The 21,289-nt window shown below is 45.2% G+C and overlaps 1 protein-coding gene across 1 annotated transcript in view; it reads left to right on the forward strand.

Moving 5' to 3' along the window:
• The first annotated feature begins 19,073 nt into the window (after positions 1-19,073).
• Positions 19,074-21,289, forward strand: part of CPD (carboxypeptidase D) — a 71,252-nt gene continuing 69,036 nt past the window's right edge. The window contains exon 1 of the mRNA XM_055402802.2: positions 19,074-19,926. Coding sequence (XP_055258777.2) covers positions 19,190-19,926 — 737 coding nt within the window. The 5' untranslated portion in view covers positions 19,074-19,189. The remainder of the gene's footprint in view (positions 19,927-21,289) is intronic.

Here is a 21,289-nt window from a genome sequence, read left to right on the forward strand (position 1 = left end):
TCTCCTGTATTAGCTGGCATGTTCTTTACCACTGAGCCACCTGGCAAGCCAATAAGTCCCTGAAGTAGAGAGCACAGAAAATGAAGAATAAAGTATTCAAAAAAAAAATTCTTTGCTGAAATGAAGAGCAGAATCTCCAAATTTAAAGGATACACTCTGTTGTAAGAAAAACTAACACAGATGCATAGAAACGCGACATGGCCACATACAATGACTAAACTCATGAATTAAGTGAATAATCCTTCATGTATCTAGGCAAAAAACACAAGTCACTAGTAATAGGAAGAGGTAAATCTGGGTTCAGACTTTTCACAGCAATGATCCATGTTAGAAGATGTTAGAGCAATATTTATACAGTTCTAAGGAAAAATGAGGGTGATCCAAGAATTTTATATCTGGTCAAAATTCCGTGTATGAAGGCAGCCAACAAATAGTCTCAAATACTCAAAGGCTTGGCTCAGGTAAGGCACACGCAAATACTTAAAAAGAATTTTTTTCTTGGTCGTTGTTTATTTACTTATTTTTGCCTGTGCTGAACTGTGGCAAGTGAGGGGTTCTCTCTAGTTTTGGGACATGGGCTCTAGAGTGTGGCCTCAGCAGTTGTGGTTCACAGGCTTAGCTGCCCCATGGCCTGTGGGATCTTATAGATCAGGATCTTTCCAGACTAGGGATTGAACCCATGTCCCCTGCACCAGCAGGCAGGTTCTTAACCACTGGACCACCAGGAAAGTCCCATTCAACACGTTCCAGAAAAGCTACCTAATGAAGAAATCCAGCCAATCAAGACATTTCACAGTAAAAAACTAGGGGACAGGAAAAATAGAATACAACAAGACTAGTCATGAAGTTGAATCTACGTACATTTAAAAATAAGGCAAGACCTGCAGGCATTGCAAAATATGACCTACATGTTTGAACAAGGAAGAAAAGCTGGCCGGCAAAGGGAGAAGGATATCCATGCAGTGGGGTGGCTCAATATGAGTGTCAGTGCCGGGTGGAGCAAGGAGAGCGTTCCCTCAGGGGAACAACTCAGCACAGGGTTGGGTGTCCATCCGAATCTAAGCAGGGTGCCTGTGTTGGAGTGCAAGGAGCTGGAGCCTGTGCGAGGGCAGAAGGATGTCCACATGGAGCGGTGATGGTGGTGGGTGGTGAAGGCTCAGTGCAGGGTTTAAACTCAACCAGACGAGGAAACTGTCCATGTATGGGAGTTACCTAGTGAGGGTATCAGAGCCCAAATAGGGTGGAGGAGGGCCTCCCTAGGGGTACACAGACTGGCATAGGTTGTGAGACTGGCATCCTGTGAGAGCAGGATGAAGAGGAATCCCCAATGGACGGACAAAAAAGTTTTTATTTTGATTTTTCTGAAAGTAGGTTCTTTGTTTTTTAAATGTGCTTTAACACATCAGATTCCCACCCCCCACCCGATATTGCTGCTACTTAACCTGGGAGGAAACAACACAGAAAATAGATTTAAAGTCTTATTACTGAATGTCTACAAATGGTGGGATTAACATATTAGATCACATGACACTGATTCCTTTCTCGCCTTAGAAGTACATAAATAATTCTTAGTGTATCAACAAGGAATTTGTTGTGCTAATTTAATAATAAAATATTTTAATGCTACTTAAAGATTCATGGGGTCGCAAAGAGTCAGACACGACTGAGTGACTGAACTGAACTGAACTGAAAGACTGTAAACTTGGTAGGCTGCCTAGAGACCCTGAAAATTCCAGGACCACCTCACTTTGCAATGCCCTGTTCACCTCTTTCCTAAATAGGCCCATGAAGCTCAGTCAGCATTCAGGGTTTTCTGGGACACCACCCACTGCAAATTTGAACTTTGGAACCAGTTCTGAATTTCCTTGTGGCTTCACACTTACTGCATTTTCTTCTCACCTTGCCACTACCCACGCAGACTCAGCCTTCTTGGCTGTATCAACTTTGGGTTGCTTCACTTCCTGGCTTCGGGGAAGCTACAGCTGTAAGAGCTTTCGCAGGCTAAGCAGGTGCCCTATATAAGGCACACAAATTAGAACGGAGAAGCAGAAAAGACACAAGGGCACTTTCTGATGATGTTGGGATGTGAAGAATCTTGCTTCCCCAGCCCTCGCTGTCGGCCTCCGGTGAGGTCTCTCTGCTCTCCCATCAAGACAAACTGTCTTGGAGATATTTTGGGGGTGATAGTCTCTTCACGTGAATGAAAACTTGTGTTCAGGACACCGGAAGTGCCATTCAGGATGAGAATAATGGTTCAGTGGGCTCAGGGTTTTTATTATGGCTTTCAGTGCTATCAAGCTCCATCAGCAGCAGTTCCAATCTCTGGCCTCTAAACTGGTGCTGATATGAGAAGTTTTTTTTAAATTAATCTGTAATGAAATAAAACAAGTAAGAAAAACATGGGAGAACATGTCCAGATGTTTTGGGGGAAAGAACTGTTTATCCTGAGACTATGTCCTTAAGTTTTGGGGTTTGTTTTTGTTTGTTTTTGGTTGCACTGGATCTTAGTTGAGGCGCAAGGGCTTTCTCTTGTTGCACCGAGGCATGTGGGATCTTAGTTCCCTGACCGAGGATCCAACCTGCGTCCCCTGCATTGGAAGACTGATTCTCAACCACTGGGCCACCAGTTAAGTCCCCTTACATTTTTCTTTATAGTTTCGGAAATATCCCTCCTTTTGTGAAATGCAGGTGATAGTAAATGGTGGGTTGTTTGTTGTTTTTCATGTGTGTCTTATTTGGAAAAATAAAAAGGAGACAATCATAGTCTCTGTGCAACTTTTTTCAATACTCTCTTTTTAAAAAGATTGTACTGAGATACACATAACTTGAAATTTACCATCTGAATAATTTTTAAGTATACAGTGCAGTGGTATCAAGTACATTGACAGTGTTGTACGACAGTTACCAACATCCATCTCTGAAACTCTCCTTTGTCTTGCTTTACCCATTAAAACACTAACTCCCATTCCCTCCTTCCCTTCCCAGCCCCTGGCTGCTGTCATTTACTTCTGCCTCTATGAATTTGACTACTCTAGGTACCTCAGATAAGTGAAATCATACAGATTCTGTCTTTGTGTGACTGGCTTCTTTCGCTTAGCATAATGTCCTCAAAGTTCATCTATGGGGCAGCGAGTGTCAGACTTTCCTTCCTTTTGAGAGCTGAATAATGTTCCATTGTATGTAAACATCACTTTTGTTTATCTGTTCTTCTGTCAGTGGATATTTGTATTATTTCCACCTTTTGGCTATTGTAAACAATGCTGCTATAAATACGGGTGTACAAATATTCTTTTTTTAATTGATGTATAATTTACATAAAATGTACAGACTTTAACAATGTTTGATGAGCTTGGATAAACATATTGATCAACATAGCTGCCACCATATAGAACATTTCTATGATTTCAGAAAGTTCATCAGTGTCTCCTCCCAAACAAGCTCCTCCCACTCTCCTGATCTTTATCACCATAATCAATTAGTTTTGCCTGTTCTAGAACTTAATAAAAATGGAATCATACAGTATGTATTCTTTTGTGTCTGACATCTTTTGCTCAGTAGAAAGTTTTTTGAGATTCGGCCACATTACTATACAATTGGTTTATCCATTCTCATTTGGGTTGCTTCTAGTTGGGAGCTATCATGAATAAAACTGCTAAGAACATTCTTGTACATCTTTTTGTGGACATATATTTTCATTTCTCTTAGGTAAAGGCCTAGAAATGGAATCTCTCTCATAGGAGAGTTGTATGTGTAACTATTAGAAAATGTCAAAAGGTTTTCCTAAGTGTTTTATTTTGTTTTAAGTTTACCATTTTACCCCTTGGCCCTCAGCAATGTCTGAGAGTCCCCGTTTTTCCACATTTTCACCATTTGGTATTGCCAAATAAAATTATTTTAACAGAGAACGGATTTATGGACACCTGCGGGGGAAGGAGAGGGTGGGATATATTGAAAGAGTAGCATTGACGTATTACACTGCTGCTGCGGCTGCTGCTAAGTCACTTCAGTCGTGTCCGACTCTGGGCGACCCCATAGACGGCAGCCCACCAGGCTCCCCCATCGACGGCAGCCCACCAGGCTCCCCCATCCCTGGGATTCTCCAGGCAAGAACACTGGAGTGGGTTGCCATTTCCTTCTCCAATGCATGAAAGTGAAAAGTGAAAGTGAAGTCGCTCAGTCGTGTCCGACCCTTAGCGACCCCACGGACTGCAGCCTACCAGACTCCTCCACCCATGGGATTTTCCAGGCAAGAGTACTGGAGTGGGGTGCCATTGCCTTCTCCGGATGTATTACACTGCTGCTGCTGCTGCTGCTGCTAAGTCGCTTCAGTCGTGTCCGACTCTGTGCGACCCCATAGACGGCAGCCCACCAGGCTCCTCCGTCCATGGGATTTTCCAGGCAAGAATACTGGAGTGGGGTGCCAGTGCCTTGTCCACCACATGTTAAATAGATAGCTGGTGGGAAGCTGCTGTATAACACAGGGAGCTCAGACCGGAGCTGGGTGGGATGGGGGTGCGGAGTGGGAGGGAGGCTCATGAGGGAAGGGATGTATGTATGCTTATAACTGATTCACATTGTTGTATCCCAGAAACCAATGCAACATTGTAAAGCAATTATCCTCTAATTTAAAGAAAAAAAAACAAAACCTGACTTGGCAGTTATACCAGCTTTTCCTCCCTCACACAATAAAACTGATGGAAAAAAAGAGAAAATAAAAAAAAAATTTTTTAACCATTCTAATTGATGTATGGTAGTGATAGGGGCAGAATGAAGGGACAAAATAGGTGATTAAATAGTTAATCCCACTAGGGGATTGTAAGTAGAAAAATATGGAGAGACCCTGAAAGTTAATGATTACTCGAGAAAGCAGGCTTGCTTAACCACAAAACCATGCAACAGACGTGTGAGACAAGCCCCCAAATAATAAAATGATGCTTGCATGAGACCTACATCCTGCCCAGTGAGCTCAGTGAGTTAGTACCCCCGAAACATGTTCTTTGGCCCCTAAGACATGTTGTTTGTACAATACCCTCCAAACAATAAAACAATAGTAGAAAATAAAGCCTACAACTTGCCCAATGGTGTTATCAAGTTCAGTTTAGTTCAGTTCAGTTGCTCAGTTGTGTCCAACTCTTTGCGACCCCATGAACCACAGCACGCCAGGCCTCCCTGTCCATCACCAACTTCCGGAGTTCACTCAAACTCATGTCCATCGAGTCGGTGATGCCATCCAGCCATCTCATTCTCTGCCGTCCCTGTCTCCTCCTACCCCCATACCCTCCCAGCATCAGAGTCTTTTCCAGTGAGTCAACTCGTCACATGAGGTGGCCAAAGTATTGCAGTTTCAGCTTTAGCATAAGTCCTTCCAATGAACACCCAGGCTTGATCTCTTTTAGAATGGACTGGTTGGATTTCCTTGCAGTCCAAGGGACTCTCAAGAGTCTTCTCCAGCACCACAGTTCAAAAGCATCAATTCTTCGGCAATCAGCTTTCTTCACAGTCCAACTCTCACATCCATACATGACCACGGGAAAAACCATAGCCTTGACTAGACAGACCTTGGTTGGCAAAGTAGTCTCTGCTTTTTAATATGATATCTAGGCTGGTCATAACTTTCCTTCCAAGGAGCAAGCGTCTTTTAATTTCATGGCTGCAATCAGCATCCGAAGTGATTTTGGAGCCCCCAAAAATAAAGTCTGACACTGTTTCCACTGTTTCTCCATCTATTTCCCATGAAGTGATGGGACCAGATGCCATGATGTTCGTTTTCTGAATGTTGAGCTTCAAGCCAACCTTTTCACTCTCCTTTTTCACTTTCATCAAGAGGCCTTTGAGTTCCTCTTCACTTTCTGCCATAAGGGTGGTGTCATCTGCATATCTGAGGTTATTGATATTTCTCCTGGCAATCTTGATTCCAGCTTGTGCTTCTTCCAGCCCAGCGTTCCTCATGATATATTCTGCATAGAAGTTAAATAAGCAGGGTGACAATATACAGCCTTGACGTACTCCTTTCCCTATTGGGAACCAGTCTGTTGTTCCATGTCCAGTTCTGACTGTTGCTTCCTGACCTGCATACAGGTTTCTCAAGAGGCAGGTCAGGTGGTCTGGGATTCCCATGTCTTTCAGAATTTTCCACAGTTTATTGTGATCCACACAGTCAAAGGCTTTGGCATAGTCAATGAAGCAGAAATAGATGTTTTTCTGGAACCCTCTTGCTTTCTCCATGATCCAGCGGATGTTGGCAATTTGATCTCTGGTTCCTCTGCCTTTTCTAAAACCTGCTTGAACATCTGGAAGTTCACGATTCACATATTGCTGAAGCCTAGCTTGGAGAATTTTGAGCATGACTTTACTAGTGTGTGAGATGAGTACAATTGTGCGGTAGTTTGAGCATTCTTTGGCATTGCCTTTCTTTGGGATTGGAATGAAGACTGACCTTTTCCAGTCCTGTGGCCATTGCTGAGTTTTCCAAATTTGCTGGCATATTGAGTGCAGCACTTTCACAGCATCATCTTTCAGGATTTGAAATAGCTCAATTGGAATTCCATCACCTCCACTAGTTTTGTTCGTAGTGATGCTCTCTAAGGCCCACTTGACCTCACATTCCAAGATGTCTGGTTCCAGGTGAGTGATCACGCCATCGTGATTATCTTCGTCATGCAGATCTTTTTTGTACAGTTCTTCTGTGTATTCTTGCCACCTCTTCTTAATATCTTCTGCTTCTGTTAGGTCCATACCATTTCTGTCCTTTATCAAGCCCATCTTTGCATGAAATGTTCCCTTGATATCTTTAATTTTCTTGAAAAGATCTCTTGTTTTTCCTGTTCTATTGTTTTCCTCTATTTCTTTGCATTGATCGCTGAGGAAGGCTTTCTTATCTCTCCTTGCTATTCTTTGGAACTCTGCATTCAGATAATGACCCCCAAAATAGTCTCTGTGTCCACAAAAAAACAGTCATTTATGGGAAGGTGACTTTTCAAAATTAAAGACCCTCATTTTACTGAGACCTAAAAATATTTTTCCAAAGTGCCATAGGTATGTTTGGAACAGGGAAGGATAGTTTCCAGAGGAACAGAGTACCTTTTGAGGCAGACAAAACAATAAATGGTTATATATATGCCTGACTTTTAAGGAAAATCTGTATTTCCATGAAATACAAATGTCTTGGAACACTTATTCTTCAATTCACTGAAACCACAAATCAGTGTTATAGCCCAGAAACTTAAAAATTTTTTTTATCGAAGTATAGAAGATTCATAATGTTGTATTAGTTTCAGGTGTACAGTAAGTGGTTCAGATATATATACATACATAGGTATATTCTTTTTCATATTCTTTTCCATTATGGCTTATTACAGGATATTGAATCTAGTTTCCTGTGCTATACAGTGGGACCTTGCTGTCTGTGTATTTTATACATAGTAGTTTGTATCTGGTAATTCCAAATTCCTGGTTTATCCCACCCCACCCCTTTTCCTCTATGGTAACCATTACTTTGTTTTCTATGTCTGTGAATCTGTTTGCTTTGTAAATAAGTTCATTTGTATCATATTTTAGATTCCAGACATAAATGATATCATATGGTATTTGTTGTTCTCTTTCTGACTTATGTCTCTTAGTATAATCTCTAGGTCCACCTATGTTGCTGCAAATGCACTGTTTCATTCTTTTTATGGCTGAGTAGTAGTACACTGTATACACACACACACACACATTTTCTTTATCCACTTGTCTGTTGATGGACATTTATGTTGCTTCCATGTCTTGGCTAATATGTAATTAGTAGCATTACTAAGTAATGCTGCTATGAACATTGGAGTGCATGTATCTTTTTGAATTAGAGTTTTCTCTGGATATATGCTCAGGAGTGGAGCCCAGGCACATCTAATCTCACTCGATTTGTTGTACATCTCTCAGCTATGGGCGTATCTAACCATCCATGAACCAATTCTATTTAGGTTTTGGCTTCAGTGCTGTTCAGTTTAGTCACTCAGTCGTGTCTGACTCTTTGTGACCCCATGGACTGCAGCACGTCAGGCTTCCCTGTCCAACACCAACTCCTGGAGTTTACTCAAATTCATGTCCATTGAGTTGGTGATGCCATCCAACCATCTCATCCTCTATTGTCCCCTTCTCCTCCTACCTTCAATCTTTCCCAGAATCAAGGTCTTTTCCAATGAGTTAGTTCTTCATATCAGGTAGGCAAAGTATTGGAGTTTTACTTTCAGCATCAGTCCTTCCAATGAATATTCAGGACTGATTCCCTTTAGGATGGACTGGTTGGATCTCCTTGCTGTCCAAGGGACTCTTAAAAGTCTTCTCCAATACCACAGTTCAAAAGCATCAGTTCTTCGGTGCTCAGCTTTCTTTATAGTCCAACTCTCACATCCATACACAACTACTGGAAAAATCATAGCTTTGACTAGGTGGACCTTTGTTGGCAAAGTAATGTCTCTGCTTTTTAATATGCTGTCTAGGTTGGTCATAACTTTTCTTCCAAGGAGCAAACATCTTTTAATTTCATGGCTTATGTATGTCCTTTCAGGCAAATTTAGGAACTGGGAGAGAAGTGCTACTTTAGCAACATTCTGTTGTGCTCGGTAGCCAAAATCCCATCTGGGGGACTTCCCTGGTGGTCCAATGGCTAGAACTCCATGTTCCCACTGCAGGAGGCCGGGTTCAGTCCCTGGTCAGGGAACTAGATCCCACAGGCCTCAACTAAGAATTTGGATGCTGCAATGAAGATTGAAGATCCTGCATTCTTCAGCTAAGACCTGGCACAGCCAAATAAATAAATAAACATTAAAAAAAATTCCTTTCCCTGTTGCCAAATTATCCTCCTTCTACTCATTAACAACCGTTGAAGTTACCAGAAATTGGGAGAGAAAAAAGCTGCCACGGTAGTGAGAAAGGCAAATATCATCCTTCCTCTCAAGAGCTTTTTAAGGGTTGGGAAGGTGCCCACAGTTAGGGCACCCCTTAAGGCACCAGCAAAGCAGGAGCATCAGAATGAGAGAAACATTCATCTTTCAAGTCATCTGAATTTTGTAATCCTTAAATCCAGAAGGAAGCTATTTTGATTCTAGAACATATGCAAGGTTTGTGTCATTTTGAAAAATAAAATTTGAATTTGAATTTTATTTTGGGAATTTGAAACCATAATTTCTTTAGTTCTTGAGGCTCTTCTTAATCTGGCCTGAATTGTGTTTTCCTTACTTCTATGTCCGGAGCTTGGATCTGGATCTGGCATAGAGACAGTGCTTAGTCAAGTTCTATCGGATGGATTAATAAATGGATGGAAGACCCGCAGCGTAGAATGAAATGCCAGAAAAGTTTTGGGAGTGGGTGTACAGCTGCACTGGGAAGCAGCATTAGATAACCTGCTAGAACATCTGCTCTGGTGCCCCTAGAGATTTGCTATAATTTCCATCTGTTCTGTTTTGTCTTTGGTTGCATTGGTTCAACCTGGTTTTTTAATTATTTTGTGTGTTTGTTTGTTTTGGTCCCACTGTACAACATGCAGGACCTTAGTTCCCTGACCAGGGATTGGAAGCATGCAGTGTTAACCACTGGACCGCCAGAGTAGTACCCATTTCAACTTGTTTTTATCTGACTTCATTGTTCTTTGTTTTTGTGTAAAGTGTTTCCCTTCTCTATTGAGCAAATGAGCTAGTAATTGCTTCTTATGAGGATCATTTTGCAAACCCACTGCTTTACCCTGTGTCCCTGGCACTTGGGGTCTCCTGGGGAGCCTTGGCTTTTGTGTGGGCTTGCAGTATTTCAGCAGCGGCCTTCTGCTTGTTTCCACCCAGACCTATAACAGAGAGAGGACTGCAAATTGTTCCCATAAATAGTATCAGTCTCTTCACCTTCTGGAGCTTCGTCTTGTACTTTTGAGATACAGTCCAGCTGGCTGGGTGTAAATGTGTTTTGTTTGTGCCAATTCAGTCTCAGCAAGTATTTTCATCAAAGTTAGAGGCTGAAATTGCTGACTGCCAGAGCATCCCTGGTAACTGAATATTTTTCTGGCTGGGAGGTGTGAGTTGCGCTCTGGGGCCTTTATGCAAGAGCTCACAGCCTCAGTTTATTGCTGTTTATGTTGGAGGATGTCTTTGGATCTGAGCAGACCTGACTACCTCTGGGGAAGAGAGTGCTTAGTCCCATTTGAATTTGTTGTTAGACTCTAGGACTAGCTTTGGGAAGAACTAGAAAATAAGTATAAGGATTTCCCTGGTGGTCCAGTGGTTAAGAATCTGCCAACCAATGCAGGGGACATGGGCTGGATCCCTGGTCCAGGAAGATGCCACATGCTATGGGGCAACTAAGCCTGTGCGCTGCAACTACTGAAGCCCCCTGTACTCTTGAGACCATGCTCTTCAACAAGAGGTGCCAATGAGAAGCCGATGCACTTCAACTAGAGAATAGCCCCTCCTCACCGCAACCAGAGAAACCTCGTACTCAGCAATGAAAACCCAGTGCAGCCAGTAAACAAATCATTTTATTTTTTTAAAGGAAATAAGGTGTAACCCAAATAAAACTAAGCTATACTCAGCCCTATCTCAGCACTGTCACATCCAAAGAAATTCAAGTGGAACTCCCATAAAACACCTGAGAAGTAAAGCATGGTAAGTCTATACAGAAGTTATCTTTAAGGTGTGTCTCTCTTAAAGTCTTACATTTCTCAAGACCTTCCTCCAACTTCTTATCTTTATGAAATTCCTCCTCCCTCATGCATGCTCTTTATTACTCTCCCCACTCTTAGGGAAGGCAGAGTGCTAGTTTGTTTGTTTTTTAATTGAGATAAAACTCACATAAGATAAAATTAACTATTTTAAAGTGTACACTTCAGTGGCATTTATTACATTCATAATATTGTGCAACCATCAGCTTTATCTAGTTTCACAATATTTTCACTGCCCAAAAGGAAACCCTGTGCCCATCAAGTACCTCCCATTCCCCCTTGCACTTGTATTTTCAAAATTGGGGTTGACACATATCCACTACCATGTGCAAAGCAGATAGTTAACGGGAAACTGCTGTAGAGCACAGGGAGCTCAGCTCAGTGCTCTGCGATGATCTAGGGGGTGGGATGTTGGGGGTGGGAGGGGATATAGCTATATATACAGCTGATTCACTTCCTTGTATAGCAGAAACCACCACAACATTGTAAAGCAACTATGTGTATGGCAAAACACACACACAGCCTCCCTGGGTGCTTTTAAAGGGTAAGTGGTGTTTAGAACCATCAGTTTGACACAATCTAGTCTCTCCAGGAGCTTCCCCTACTGACATCTCCACTCTACCTTGTAGGCTAAACAGTCAAGCCAAAGAAATGTGGGGACAAGTTCTGTTTTTAGCCCCAGTCCCATGGCAACCCTATTCCTCCCCTTTTAGCATTTTTTTCTCTCTCTCTCCTGTTCCTTCCACCTGTATGCCATTCTCATGGGTCCATACCCTCAAGCAGCTATTATATAAGTCCATCCTGGTGTCAGCTGACAAAACTGAAGATCCCTGGTGTGTCTGCCTTTAAATTGAGGAGAAAGCCTTTTAGACACAAAGGAACCTCTGTCTAGGGGTACCCTTTAGGTACTAGACAGATGGGAGAGAAAAGGACTATTTCAGGAATGAATGAGTCTTTTTCAGTTTCTCTTTTACCTATGAAAGAGGCAGCTACTAAAACAACTATGGGGTTTAAAATTGGAAGATAGTGAGGTTGGTCTTCCCTGCTGGCTCATTTTGTAAATGCTTAAACATTTGTTAAGGGCTTCTTAAGTGGCACAGCAATAAAGGATCCGTCTGCCAATGCAGGAACTGCGGGTTCAAGCCCTGGGTCGAGAAGACCCCTGAAGAAGGAAATGGCAACCCACTCCAGTACGCTTGCCTGGAAAACCCCATACAGAGGAGCCTAGTAGGCTACAGTCCATGGGATCGCAAAGAGTCAGACACAACTTAGAGACTAAATAAATGATCCTAGGTGCGTGTGTGTGTGTGGACAGTCACTCAGTCGCGTCCAACTCGCAACCCTATGGACTGCTAGGTTCAAGATACTTAATCTCTCAGAGCCTGTATTCTTATCTGAAAAATGAGGATGACGATACTGACCTCAAAGGATTTTACTAATATTTCAATAAATTGCAGCCTCAGAAACTGATTCTGATTGAAAATTGGTTTATTGGCAAGATATTGGCTGACTCATAGAATTGCTAGAAGAGTTGGGAAATCAGAAAGTGAAAGTGTTGGTTGCTCAGTAATGTCCGATTCTTTGCGACCCCATGGACTGTAGCCTGCCGGGCTCTTCTGTCCATGGAATTCTCCAGGCAAAAATACTGGAGTGGGTTGCCATTCCCTTCTCTAGGGGATCTTCTCGACCCAGGATTGAACCCAGGTCTCCTGCACTGCAGGCAGATTTTTTACCATCTGAGCCACCAGGGAAGCCCAGGGACAATGCCCCAAAGTGACTGGCAGAACTTGGGAAAGTGCTGCCACTGTCACCAATACCAACCATTGCAACCTGTCTTCCCCCACTGCCCCCCACCACCACCACCGGCGCTGAGAGCTGGATGGATGCTCTGTTTCCTGTGTCACCCCAGAGATTGTATGTTGCCGCCACCCTTACCCATCACAGCTAAAAAGAATTATCCACAGTCTCTGCTTATTTGTGTCGTTGTTGTTGTTTAGTGGCTAAGTCCTCCTGTCTGACTCCTTTGCAGCCCCGTGGACTGTAGCCTGCCAGGTTCCTCTGTTCATGGGATTTCCCAGGCAAGAATATTGGAGTGGGAAATTGCCATTTTCTTCTCCAGGGGATCTTCCTGACCCAAGGATCAAACCCACATCTCCTGCAGTGCAGGTGGGTTCTTTACAACTAAGCTGCCAGGAAAGCCTGGCTCCCAATTCAAAGCCCATCACAGGTTCATCTGCTTGGCCAAACTGAGGCCCGTGTTCCAGGAGGCATTTTCAGACCCTGCCTTCCACCGAGACCCCAAAGGTGGAGGCTTCCCCAAATGAGGGGGAAGGGTTTCAGATGTTGGACAGTCAAAAATAAGGACAAATATTCCTTTTCTAATTTAAGAGGATTAGTGAGACAAACTGCCTATTGTAAACACTAAAGCCCTGTACAGGGATTAGTTACCGGCACGTTGTACATAGTTACTTATTTCACTGTGTTACAGCACTTCCTCTTCCTCATCCCTTTTTTCTTCCTTCACATGCCTCCACCCCCATCCCAGGACAGGGCCCGCAGACATGCTTCATAATGTCGAATAAATAAAACCTGCTGCTGCTTAGGTTTGGTTGGTGAAGCAGTTTGGTATTGACTGGCCATAGTATTGGTTCAGACCTAGGCAAGTGACCTCAAGCGATCAGCAAAACTGATTGCACAAGGGCATCCTCTGTTGCTGAGAATGAATAAGAAGGGGCTTCCCAGGTGGCTCAGCAATAAAGAATCTGCCTGTAATGCACGAGACGCGGGTTCAGTCCTTGGGTTGGGAAGATCCCTTGGAGAAGGAAATGCAACCCACTCCAATAGTCTCATCTGGAGAATCCCATGGACTCCAGGAGACTGGAGTCCCATGGACTTCCACCCAGAGGAGCCTGGTGGGCTGAGGTTCATGGACTCACAAAGAGTCGGACACGACTGAAGTGACTAAGCACAGCATATGAATAAGAAAGCACGTGGCTTTAGGAGCTTCTGGCAGCCCTCTTGGGACCACAAAGAGAATCAGAATAAAGTGAACATTGTATTATAGAAGGCAAGGGTCAAGAACAAAAAGAAAGCAGGTGGTTGGTGACCATTTAGCCACAGGATAAAGCTATGCCTGAATCCAGACTTCTCCTTTGGATTTCTCAGTTACATGAGCCAATACATTCCATTTATTATTGAAATGAGAATGAGTCAGGTTTTCTGATATGTACAACTGAAAGTAACTGATACCTGCTTCCCTCCCTCTCTACCTCATGAGATTAGAACTGCTGTCCATTTGGTGCTGGCAAATAGAGAGGGTTTTTTTTTGAAATACAGATGAAAATCATTATTATGGCCTCATGTTTGGGCAGCAGCCTATCTATGCACTTAAATCAGGCCTGACTAAGAAGGGGCTGACCTAACCAAGGGCGATTTTTGAAAGTGATTTCAAGAAACATCTTTCATTTCTCTTTGGCCTGGAAAGATAAGGACTCTGAGGAAGTAAGAGCAAACGCTATAAAAATGAAAACAAACCAACAAAACAAGTCAACAAATCCCTGTGCCCCATATCCCGTTAGCAGGCCTTGATGACATGTTAAAACCTGCTGGTCCCTGTGGCCAACGGCAGAAAACTACTACCCTCCATGTCTCCCTCCCACTCATGGTGATGATTATTTCACATCTTTGTCTCTTTCCTCAAAACTCCAACAGCTATTACAACACCCTTACCCTCAGCTGATGGCTGCAACATCCCATTTCATTTAGAAAATAAAAGCAATCAGCAGAGAATATCTACCAGCTCCCAACATGTCATCTGCTCACTTAACTGTACTTACAACTGCACATTCTGCCTTTCCGTTTGTGAATACAGGTGAAGTGTCTGTTGTTGTTTAGTCACTAAGTCATGTCCAGCTCTGTTGTGACCCCATGGACTGTAGCCTGCCAGGCTCCTCTGTTCATGGGATTTCCCAGGCAAGAATACTGGAGTGGGTTGCCATTTTCTTTTCCAGGAGATCTTTCCAGACCAGGGGTTGAACCCGCATCTTCTGCACTGGAGGGCGGATTGTTTACCATTAAGTCACCAGGGAAGTGTCTGTATTCTTACCTAAGAACAAGCCTCTGCTGGTGTATTTGATCCTATGCCCCTCCTTGTCGTGGATACTGACAAGGCCATTTACCTGGTCACCTTCACTAGCCTGTGAAGTTGTCTTTTACTTCTTCCCTTTTACCCAAGTAATTGCTAAATCTTGTCAATCCAATAACCCAAACATCATTCTAACATATCTTCTCCTTTCTATCCTCTCTAATATTGCCAGAATCAGCTCTTATCTAGAGGGCAACTGCTTTTAAGTCTGCCCCCCACACAGCCCCTGGAATTCTCTTGCTGAAACACAGATATGACCCATACCACTCTCTTCATAAACAATTCTGTAAGTTTTTCATTTGCTGTGGAATAAAGCAAAACTCCTTTAGCATATTTGAGGCCTTTCATCATCTGGCACCATTCTTCTGTCATAGCTATGGCTCCTGCTGCTCCTCCCAACACACCTTATATTCCAGTCACTGTTACCCTCTGTTCTCACAGGTCCCTCTGCCTTGACTGCTGTAGTCTCCATTTTCTTCCCTGTTTGAGAATTCTTATTTAAGAGACACACTCACAAAATAACAATGGTTTCTGAAAGCTTGTTATATGCCAAGTACCAAGAATTACATTAAATATTATACCTGTTTTATCTCACTTAATTCTCAGGAAAATGAAATAACTTCCCCAAGTTAAAACAGCTAGAAAATGGTTGATATAGAATTTGAACTCAGTTCATGAACTCAGTATTGATGAAGTTTACTCTGATGTCTCATCACAATTAGTTGCTTTCTCCTCTGGGTTCTAGTAGTGAGGTTTTTCCATTTTTGTTTCATTTTGTTTTGTTTTAGTTTACTCCAGAGAAGCAGTTTTATTATTGAGTAAATACCCAGACTCTGGAGCCAGACTCCCTGGGTTTGAGTCCTGGATCTGTGGTTTGCCAGCTGTGAGATCTTGTGCCTCAGTGTATCTATCTTTGAAACAGGAGAGTTAAAAGTACCTACCTCTGGATTGTTGTGAGGATTAAATGCATCAACCGATGAAAAGGTTTAGTGCAGTGGCTGTTACATAGCGCTGGCCCCATGGGTGCATCCTGTCCTGCCTCTCTCTCTAGACTCTGGCCTTCTAGCAGAGGACAATCCTTTATTTATCCCCCAGCCCTCCGTCACCCATAGAGCAGACCTTTCACTAGATGGATGCTCCATAACCATTTGTCAAATTGAACTTGTCAGTTTGTGGGTGTTTCTGCCAGACCATGTGACATTTACAAGTTCATAATCTATGCTGTGTTTCGATTACCTATGAGTCTTTTAGAAGAGGTGGTTACTGAAGACCAGTAGGCCAGCCAACAAGCTCTGCTTTGTTTTTCAAAAGCCAGGTCATTACCACTCAGCTTCTGCGAACTGGAAATGTTTCCCCAAGTTCCTTCACTTGTGAAGCCAGGACGGAAGGAGAAAAGGGACACCTGTCATAACGTTAGGATTTCTCAGGGGCAGCTGGAGTTATTTAGTTGGAGGCTTCCCCTCCAGTGAGCAGTGACCGGGTCGGGAGCTTTGGGTTTCACTTCGAAACACCAGCACAGAATACCTGCTTAGTATGGAGGCTCCAGACCAGAAAGAGGTTGCAACTGCAAGGCGGGAGGCCCGGGGATTCTTGGGAGGGCACTGGCTCAAGTTACATCACATTATTTCACAGCCCTCACATGTTTATTTACTGCCTCCCTAGGTGAGGCTGCAGGAGTGAGTTGGCAGGAAGAGGCTTCCAAGGAGAGTGAAAATGGTAAAAAGGAAATATTTGATTAGAGGTTAACATGCCCCCTGGGGCTGCTTTGATTTGGATTATTGTAAAAGTGCACAGAGTAATGATTAAGTGCTCCCTGGGGTGAGGGGGAGGTGGTCTCTGTACAGAGTTGGGGCTTTGCTTCTGATGAGTTGCAGCTGGTGTATAAGAGGCACATGAAACCAAACGGGCATGGAGGAGAAGAGATGCTCACAGGACCACAGTGACTGTGCTAAATTCATCATCCTCGCCTAAACCCGAGCCTTCTCCTGTCCTCTTCCTCAGTGAAAGCTCGCAAGTTGCTTTGGCGGAAACTTGGAAGTCAGCCTACAGCTTCTCTTTCTCTCTGTCACCTTCTCTTTCCTGTCGACGTTCTCTCCTAAAGGTCTTTCAAATCCATTTCCTCCTTTCCATCTCCACTGGCACTGTCCTCAAGCGTTCAGAGCCTCATCATGTCTTTCTGGATTATATCTCCCTTACAGGTTTCTCGGCCTCAAGTCTTAGGCCTTCCACTTCATTCTCCACTGTTACTGTTACTTTTTAAGGGGCTCTTTATTTTTCCCTGGAGAATTCCGTGGACAGAGGATCCTGGTGGGCTACAGTCCATGAGGTCGCAAAGAGTCAGACATGACTGAGCAACTAACACCTTCACTTTATTTTTTATTAATTTATTTTTGCCTGTGCTGGGTCCTCGTCCTGGCAGATGGGCTTAGCTACCCTGTAGGGTGTGGGATCTTAGTTCCCTGACCAGGGATCATACTTGCGTCCCTGTGTTGGAAGGTGGATTCTTAACCACTGGATTGCCAGGGAAGTTCTGGGATTTTTCTAAACTAGCTTAACATCTTTCAGTGGCTTTCCATGGTCTTATGGATCAAGTGCTCCCCAGAGCCCAGCTTGTGAAGCTCTTTGAGTTCTGATTCTGCTTCTCTGGTTTGTGTCCTCCATACCCGTGAGCTCCTTCACAATCCTAACCTGTATGCAGTTCCGAGGATGTGCAGTATTTGCTCTTAAGCTTTCAGTGTTTGTTCCTCCTTCTGCCCAGAATACCTATCCACTTCCTCTCCTAATTTCTCTCCTCCTGTGCTCCTCCTCCTTGGGTTGAATGAAGTTTCCTACATCCCTAATTATAAACTTAACACAAACGTATCCAGTCTCCAAGCAGAGTGAACTGCTTCCCAGCACCATAGCTCTGGCACACAATAGTTGCTCAATACATATTTGATACATGAACGAATTAACTCTTTACTATTCACATTAGGGTTCAATCATAGTTCAAGGAAGGAGTCTGGCTTTGAAAGAAGGAACTACAGCAGTTATTGCAATTACGTTCTTTGATGGGTAAAATTTCACACTTGATAAAAATAATTAGGAGGTTTTGTGCTTCTTCAAGCTAAAGTGATTTAAGCCTACTTTAAAGACCAGTAAAGGCTTATTTGGGCTTCCCTGGTGGCTCAGAGGTTAAAGCGTCTGCCTCCAATGCGGGAGACCCGGGTTCAATCCCTGGGTCGGGAAGATCCCCTGGAGAAGGAGATGGTAACCCACTCCAGTATCCTTGCCTGGAGAATCCCATGGACGGAGAAGCCTGGTAGGCTACAGTCCACGGGGTCGCAAACAGTCGTACACGACTGAGCAACGGAACAGAAAGGCTTCTTTTCTATATGATAACACATTGTGTTTGCCAGCTTTAACGCATTTTGGAATTATACTCACCAAGCAAGTGTTTCCAGAAATGTCATACCTGCTGCTTTTGAAATGTCACTCTAAGGCCACAGTTTAACAAGTAACTCGCTCAGGAGAAGTGTGAAAGGTGGGCAAGTGAACAATGAAATGAATTCTGCCTACAGGGCTGAGACCAGCCCACACTGGAACCTGTGGCAGTGAAATAAACTGGGGTAACACTGAGGAAATAAATCCATCAACACAAAGAAAGCCTACTACATAGAAGATTTTCACTAGACATAAAGGAGACATCTTCTTTCAACATAATGACTAAAAACTGGAAAAGAGGTAGTGAACCCTCTGCCACTCCAAGTGACCCAGTCCCTTCAACCGCTGGCTGGCAGGGCTCTGGGCTCAAGTTAAGGCACCCAATGGAAAAGGTGCGCGGCGGGAAGGGCTGCGACGTCTTCTGTCTCTTCTAAGGTAGATTCTTTCGAACCTTTGAGGTTTTTTTTCATGTCCTTTGATTCTTTTCGAACCTTCTGATTCTTTCTATTCTCGGTTCTAAGCGTTAAAGCGCAGCTGGAGAAAGCTGCAACAAAGATGGGAAGGAAGCGGGTGATAGTACTCAGAGGAAAAGGGGTGAGAATGAAGGGATAACCCATAAAGAAGAGAATGAACGAGTAGAGGAGAAGCGGAGCAAACGCAGAAAAGGAAACGGGGAGGAGGGAGAGAGAGGGACAGGAGACCTGACCGAAGAGGAGAGTGACCAAATTCTACCCGGACAAGAGAAAGGCACGCCCAGAGGGGGATCTGCTGCTTTAAGGACGGCCCCGCCCACGGAGTGACGCGACGGCAGGCCCGCCCACCATTGGCTGCGGCCGGAGGGCGGGATGGGGTTGCTAGGAGCGGAGGGGATCCGGCGGGCCCCGGCCTCCCGGAGCGCGGAGCCGGGGGAACGGAGCCGGGGTTAGCGGAGCTGCTGGAAGATGGCGAGTGGCTGGGACGCGCGGCGGCCCGGGCGCCTCCCGCTGCTCCTGTGTCTACTGCTGCTTCTGCAGCTGCTGCGGAGCCCGGCCCGGGCTGCGCACATCAAGAAGGCGGAGGCGACCACGACGACAACGACGAGCGAGGGCGCCCAGGAGGACGAGGGCCAGTTTGACCGCTACTACCACGAAGAGGAGCTGGGCTCGGCGCTGAGGGAGGCGGCGGCCGCGGGGCCCCCGGGCCTGGCCCGCCTCTTCAGCATCGGCAGCTCGGTGGAGGGCCGGCCGCTGTGGGTGCTGCGCCTCACGGCCGGCCTGGCGCCACCGCCTCCTGACGGCGACCCGGGGCCCGACGCGGCGGGGCCGCTCCTGCCTGGCCGGCCGCAGGTGAAGCTGGTGGGCAACATGCACGGGGACGAGACCGTGTCGCGCCAGGTGCTCGTCTACCTGGCCCGCGAGCTGGCCTCCGGCTACCGCCGTGGGGACCCGCGCCTGGTCCGCCTGCTCAACACCACCGACGTGTACGTGCTGCCCAGCCTCAACCCCGACGGCTTTGAGCGCGCCCGCGAGGGTGACTGCGGCCTCGGCGACAGCGGTCCTCCCGGGGCCAGCGGCCGCGACAACAGCCGCGGCCGCGACCTCAACCGCAGCTTCCCCGATCAGTTCAGCACCGGCGAGCCCCCCTCCCTGGACGACGTGCCCGAGGTGCGCGCCCTGATCGAGTGGATCCGCAGGAACAAGTGAGTACCGCCCTCCCTCCACCCGCCTCCCCATCCACGCATCCCTCCGGGGCACAGGCTGGGTCCCTCACTCCGTAGGCGCTCAAACAGTGCTCGCAGGCCTAAGGGACTGGGGTAGTGAGGGCGGAGGGCGACACCCCATAAGGGGAACTAGGGCCCAGGCCGCTTAGCCTCTGTCCTCATGATAATTGTCGGAGAAGCGCTGCCTGGAGGATGTCATTTATTCAAAGAATGCAGAGAGCCGCCGTTTGGCTGGAGGGGAGACTCCTTTCTGGCTTCCTGGTCCCTGTTCTCACAGGACAGTAGAATAAGCGATGGAAGAGACCTTCAGGATGACCTCGGTCAGCTCGCTTATTTTGTAGATAAACTGACAAAATATGTGGTTCTGTCATGACTACAGGCACTGCGCTAAACCCTGTGGACTGCATGATCTCCGTTTATGCTGGACACAACCTGATGAGATGGGCAGCATTCTCATCCTTGTTTTGCATGTGGGGGAAATCAAGAGTCAGATTATAAATAATTTACATAGTAGGAAAATCATTTACATATTGCGGAAGTAGCTGGAGTTGGACTCAGGCATTTAGTCTGAGCCCTGGAGGTCTGAGCCCTGGAATTCTGAGCCCTGGAGGGAGCGTGTAGCCCACAGATGACACCCGTGGGGTCTTTCTCTTAGTTGTTTGATAAAAACTGATTCTCTTCCAGTCTTTGCCTCTGACTCAGCTATGGAGCCTATAGATATGGCTGACCAGAGAACTCCTCCAGATCTGGATGGAACCTTCACCTGGGAGCAGCCTCATTTTAGACTCTGAAGGGTTTCTGATTCCATTTATGCACATTATTAGTGGACCAGAGTCGAATGGCTAATTGTCACACTTACATGCAACACACACAAACACACCTTAGGTGTTAGTAAGTGCCACGTGGGATTTAAAATATTAAAAGAAGCTTTTGAGAACCTCAAGAAATAGGTGTATGACATGAGACTATGCTAAATATAGAGGAGGTGTGTTTATGTACCCAGTTAAGCTTTACAGGAATTGCTCCTACTGGCAAAATGTGTGTGGGCTGCTATAATAGGGGTCATCTCTGTGAAAGAGGGAGAACTTGAGTCTTGAGAGATGGGTAGGATTTTCGGCAAAAAGGAGGAGGAGAGGAATAGAGGAAGAGGGAACTTATGGAATCATGTCCAAAGTGACCAAAGGGCACCTCTTCCCCTTCTCTGCTATTGGCCTTGCCAACGTATCCTCTTTTTTGTGTCTTCCTGAGGCTTGTAGAGGATTTCCTTGGTGGCTCAGCGGTAAAAATCTGTCTGCCAATGCAGGAGACATGGGTTCGATCCCTGGGTGGGGACGATCCCCTG

Source organism: Moschus berezovskii, chromosome 20, assembly GCF_049115385.1.
Source record: "Moschus berezovskii isolate FMDL1 chromosome 20, NW_MosBer_1.0, whole genome shotgun sequence".
NCBI classification, from domain to species: Eukaryota; Metazoa; Chordata; class Mammalia; order Artiodactyla; family Moschidae; genus Moschus; species Moschus berezovskii.